The 6,000-nt window shown below is 33.3% G+C and overlaps 1 protein-coding gene across 1 annotated transcript in view; it reads right to left on the bottom strand.

Moving 5' to 3' along the window:
* Exoc6 (exocyst complex component 6) overlaps positions 1 to 6,000 on the bottom strand; it is a gene marked incomplete in the record, with an annotated part of 205,895 nt that overhangs the window by 160,286 nt on the left and 39,609 nt on the right. The window contains 3 exon segments of the mRNA XM_008849623.1: positions 1,839 to 1,929; positions 2,061 to 2,108; positions 3,303 to 3,474. Coding sequence (XP_008847845.1) covers positions 1,839 to 1,929; positions 2,061 to 2,108; positions 3,303 to 3,474 — 311 coding nt within the window.

The raw sequence follows: 6,000 nt of genomic DNA, 5'->3' as shown, positions 1-6,000 counted from the left end.
AACCTTTAAGACTTGTATACACTTATGCCTACAATGGGACATTAACCTGTTAATAATTATTCTATTCATAAATTACAAACATCTCTTTCCACAAGTGGAATTAGAAATTTGTACTTCAATTATTTGAAAAAGAAAATTGAAATTCATTAATTTTGACTCAAAACAGCACTTAACACATCAAACCTTTAAGACTTGTATACACTTATGCCTACAATGGGACATTAACCTGTTAATAATTATTCTATTCATAAATTACAAACATCTCTTTCCACAAGTGGAATTAGAAATTTGTACTTCAATTATTTGAAAAAGAAAATTGAAATTCATTAATTTTGACTCAAAACAGCACAAAAACTATAAAAAAACTATACAAAAACTTTAAATCAAATCTACAAAGAAAGAAAATTGTCAAATGCTAACAGTAGAGTGAATTATAACAGAGGTAAAAATAAACCCAGCAGAGTCTTTATTCATTTTATCCCTTCTATAAAACTCCAGAAATTATTCAATGAAATTATAATAAACTTTTTGATACCTCCCAGAATGCCTGACACAAATAAATATTTACAAGTAGATAATCAAAAAGATAGATTGGGAAGGGGGTACTGGACACGGCAATTAAGAACACAGTATATATGAAGTCAGAGTTGCTGTCCAACCTTTGCTTATCTATTTCACATAACTCACTAAAGGAGTAAGCTGAATTCAGCTACCATTTTATCAGTACCAAACTTTTACATTTATTATCTAAAATAATTAAGTGGCAAAGCATTCAGTCCAGAAGCTGTCTTCACAGCTATTATAATGTGTCTAATGGCAGAGATATCATTAAACATCATTGGAAATATGTTTTCAACCCTGAAACCTAAAATGAGAACTTGGCATTTCATTTACTCAGTTAATAGGCAAATATCCATGGTCCATCACATATTCAACTAAGTGGATTCTAAAAAAAAGCTATTCTCATTAGTGAGAAAACAGTAATATATTTATTTTAGCCAATAAAACTGCTAACAATTTTAACAATGCAATTTATATTCTAAGCTAAATTTATATCATATAAACATTATATGAGAGATTCTATTTCCCTGAATATGGAGAGTTAGGTTTCTTCCTAAAAAGAAAATAAGTTTCAGACACGGCTTACAATATTAAGAAAAATAAACAAACATATACCTGTTTTTGTTTGTTTGTTTGTTTGTTTGTTTGTTTGAATAGAATGCATCCAACTTAAAGTATATTAAGTCCAGGTAAAGAAATTACTGGTTAGCTCTTCAGAATTTATGGGATGTCCAGTAATATCTTAGCCCTAACAGAGAGACCAGAAACTAAGTCTTTCCAAAGTACAGGAGGAAAGGCAAAAGGGAAAAGGCCTGGCATTTTATATTTCTTGCCTCATCAGCAAAATGAGATTGTGAGTAAAGCAAAATCAACCTGTTAAGTGACAAACAGAAAACAATGGAAAAGCTAGAGGTCAAAAAAATTAGGCAGAGGTCAGAAAATGTAATCAAAAGACACTCTTCTCGTGGGAGGAAAAGAAAAAACAAGGCAAAACAGGAGGTGGGGCTGGTGATGGGGAGATGACAGAGAGCAACTAGGCCAGAAATATAAAGGTAAAGGTTATTTAGGAGACTGAAGTAACAGACAATAGAACAGGGGCTTTATTTTTTTCCTTTTAATTCACAGAAATTCAGAGAATAAACACAAAATGTAATCACAGGCTTTGTTGGGAAGCAATCACCCAATAATCTGTAATTCTCATAGTAAAGAATGACTATATAGTATTTAAATTAAATTTTATCATGCCAAATATTATATAACAGGTAAGATCGACTCACCTGGAAGGCATAACTGCAATTTCTCTACTACAGTTGTAATATTTCTCTGCTGAATTCTACATCGAATAATATCTTCTGTTTGTACTATCACCTTATAAAATAAAACAATGTTCATCATTTTAAACAGTTAAATAGCATCTATATATTGAGTACAAACACACACACACACACACACACACACACACACACACACACATACACACACACACATCATTTTCTTACCTCTTTTCCAGCATCTTGAAACCTTCTGTTGGTATCAGTAACTTGCACCTTAAAAATAATTTCACCTTAAGTTAGACAAATATGCATAAAACTGCCCTGATGTAACTGCTCAACCTTGTAATCAGATCATGCTTCATGAGAAACTTAGAACAAAGAAATGCAAATTCAAATTAACTCTACAGCTTGAACTTGAACTTTTGATTGAAAAGGGCTTTTGTTAACTTCAATTAGTTATGACAGTTCTTTTTAACAGATTCTGTAGCAAACTTCTCAAATTTACTCAGGGTTTTTGAACTTTACTTGCTTTTCTAAGTCTCTCAAACAATTCAAATCACTGGCCCAATTTTTGATAACTTCAATGAGGTCTATGTGCCATTCATTGTCTGTAGGAAATGGTAATTGCATTTTATGGTAATTAAACATTCATACTTTGCTGAATGCAAACACTGGGTGGTTGATTAACATCAAATGCAGAAATCTCAATCCACAGCAACATTTTAATGCTGCAGGTGCAGGCAAAGCACCACTCAAATTTTCCCACATAGTAAGTCATCATAGTGGGGAAGCACATTCTAGTTTATTAAAAATCTCATTAATTTCTGAACAAAGATGCTCAATGACCTCATTGATGCTGTATTTGGTCTCTTATTATCTGAATATCATTTCTATAATATAATGGTTTTTCTAACCATAACCTTTGGATTCTGTCTGCTAAGTACTTTAAATGAAAAGACAAATAGGAAAATATTTACAATTAAATATTTTATATTCTGACTGAACAAATCCAGGTCTAACTTAATAAATTATATTTCTAGCGTATAGAACAACTTTCTTTAAGAAAACTACACACAGCTATTAATTTTTAAAATTTCAATATAGTTAAATAACAATAAAATCATTCATAGTAAATTTCTAATTATTTAATAGGATAGTTTTTAAAACAATATTATACTAATTGTCATTTTTTAAATTCTGAAACTGAAAATAGGACTTTCATTGTACGCAAGTTTTGAGCTCATTTCCTGCATGGAAAGAAATCCTATTAAGCAAAAGCATTATTTGCTTTAGGAAAAAGATTACTCGTGTCATTAGTATGACAATAATGTTATAGAGCACAAAGAACATTCTCAAGTACATATACTAATTTACTTCTTGAAGGAAGTTCACTTAATGACATATGTGCTACAGTATTGTATAATCTAATGAGAATAAAGGGAAACAAAATTTTAACATACTTCCTACCTTCAGTTTTTCTGCATCAGTCCTGACTTTAAGAAGTTCTGTAATAGCATCTACAAAACCCTGATGATGAAAATTACACATTTTTTCAATTTCCTTGTCATGATTGCGGATACAAGCATCTAACTTTTCCATAAACTTCTTGTGTGCGTTTGGTTGGTCATCATACACAGACCTGTATATATAAGAAAACTAAATTAACCTTTCAGTTCACCAAAAGTTTTTCTTCATTAAACTCAATCTTTTCAATGACTAGAGATTTTATCTCTGAATAAATTATTTGAAGTGTATTGCCTTTATAGAAGTGGTAGCAGGAATAAACTGGTTCCATAGTTAAGAGCAGTGGCTGCTCCTGATGAAGACCAGGTTCAGTTCCTAGCACCCACATGATGGCTAACAACCATCTCTAACTTTAGTTCCAGGGCATCCAACGACCTTTTTCTACCCTCTATGGGCACTGTATGCATGTGGTACACTTACATATATGCACATAAAATGATACATAAAATAAAATAATTTATGTGAAATACTTTATTTCTTTTTGAACATGTTAATGTTCAGAGAATCAGAAGTTCTCTAAAATATATTACTAGATATCCAGAAATAAAAATTTGAGCTCAGGAGATGTGGATCAAATATTAGTTTTTAACATACTAAAGCTCAAAATTGTACCAAAAGTGAATAATGACTAAGAAACAAATTTCTATAGCATTTACTGTGTGTCAGAATATATTCTAAGAGCCATATACCCAAATGAAACCCCAGTCATCAAGGCTTGAGTGAGCTTCACGATGACTATGGGAGAAGTACTAGCCACACAACACCACTGGGAAAAGACAACTGAAAGCTCATCTCTAGGCCTCTCTCCTTCACCCTGCTTATCATAAGCCTTTTCTGTTATTAATTATAGTGCATATTCTTTTGCTATAACAAGCAGGACTGAGTATAACATCTTTCATAGATTCTGTGAGTCATTCTCGCATATTTTTAAAGCTACAGGTGGTCCTGATGACTTCCTAAAGTGTACCTCCCCAACTATTGTCCATTGTTTGAGGTTCAGTACAAGTTCTACTTTTTCTACAAGGTCTTTGTCAATCATTTCTATGTCAAGTAATCTTTTCATCTGCAGGACAGGTAAAGTTAGAGTCTTTGATATGTATAGTTCTCTGAGATATACTAATATATTGTATTCATTGTATTATAACTTAAATCCCCCAAATACATCATAAGCCTCTTGAGCAAAGTTTCCATGCCTCAGTTTCTAATGAGTTAAGTACTACTAAGAGTAGAGATGATAGAGGACAGTAATTATTGGTCTTGGGGGCTGAAGAGATGGCTTGGCAGTTAGAAGCACTTGTTACTTGCAGAGGACCGGGGTTCAGTTTCCAGCATTCACACAGCAGCTAACAATCGCCCATAAATCCAGTTCCAGAAGTTCCTACACCCTCTTCTGGCCTCTGTGGGCATTGCATACATGTGGTACACTTACATGCATGCAAGCAAAACACTCATAAAATAAAAGTAATCAATCAAAATAATTTTTTAAAGAATCTGGGCTCTTTAAAGAGCTCATCTGAAATGAGACTCTGATCTTGGACATCTTCTTTTTAGGTATATATCCTTGATCTCCTCCTGACTTTAAAAATCTATAAACACACAAACATCTCCCAGGTGTACATTTCCATCCATAACCTCTCCTCAAGCTCATCTCTCTCTAAATGAAAATTTGACAAGCATTTACCTCCAGTATATTAAAAAATGAATTCTTAAACTTGTTCCCACAAACGTACTTTTCCCCATAATCTTTCTTAGCTCAGTAAACGCCATTTTTCTAGTTTCTCTGACAAAAATCCCTGAAACCATCCCTGTTTTTCTCTCCCACTTATCAGAAACAATTTAACTGAGGCACTCGTTCCAAAATGTCCAACATGTGGCCCAAGATAATAATAAACAATACACTTGTAAATAACAACATCATTCACAATGTCCAAAGGTGGGCATGGGCTGGTGAGATGGCTCAACAGGTAAAGGTGCCTGCACCAAGTCTGACAACTTGAGCTGGATCCCCTGAACAAATAGTGCAAGGACAAAACCAGTTCCTGTGATCTCCACTTGCATGCCATGGAGTGCATGCATGGGTGCACAAATCTCTCTCTCAAGAATTAGAAGTCAAGTTGTCAGGCTTGCTCAGCAAGTGCTTTTAGCCACTAAACCATATCTGCTTCTTTTTTTTATTTATTTATTTATTTAGTGTGTGTTACGGTGTATATGTAGTGCACACCTATGCCATAGTGTACATGTAGAGGTCAGAGAAGAACTTGTGAAAGTAAGTTCTCTCCTTCCACCATATAGGTTCCAGGGATTGAGCTCAGTTCATCAGGCTTTGCAGCAAGGGCCCTTACCCAACTCACCAATCCCTCTTTTTGTTTTTTAATTGTTAAAATCAAAGCCCTGGATTTAACCCTTGGCACCACAAAACAAACCAAGCGTCAAACTTTAAATTAACATTCCCCCAAATGAAATACCTAGATATATATGTTTTAAAATGCCCAAAACTGATGAAAAATATCAAACAACTAAACATACAAAGAAATATTTCATGTTTATGAATAAGAAGTCAATATTGTAACAATGTCAGTTCTTCCCAACTTGATCTATAAACTCAGTGCAATCCAGTCAAATTTCCATCAAGTTATTTTAC

This window comes from Nannospalax galili, unplaced genomic scaffold (assembly GCF_000622305.1).
Source record: "Nannospalax galili isolate Female #2095 unplaced genomic scaffold, S.galili_v1.0 scaffold384, whole genome shotgun sequence".
In the NCBI taxonomy this organism is placed as follows: domain Eukaryota; kingdom Metazoa; phylum Chordata; class Mammalia; order Rodentia; family Spalacidae; genus Nannospalax; species Nannospalax galili.
Note: the sequence above shows the minus strand (reverse complement) of the source record. Positions and strands in the feature narration are given on the sequence as shown.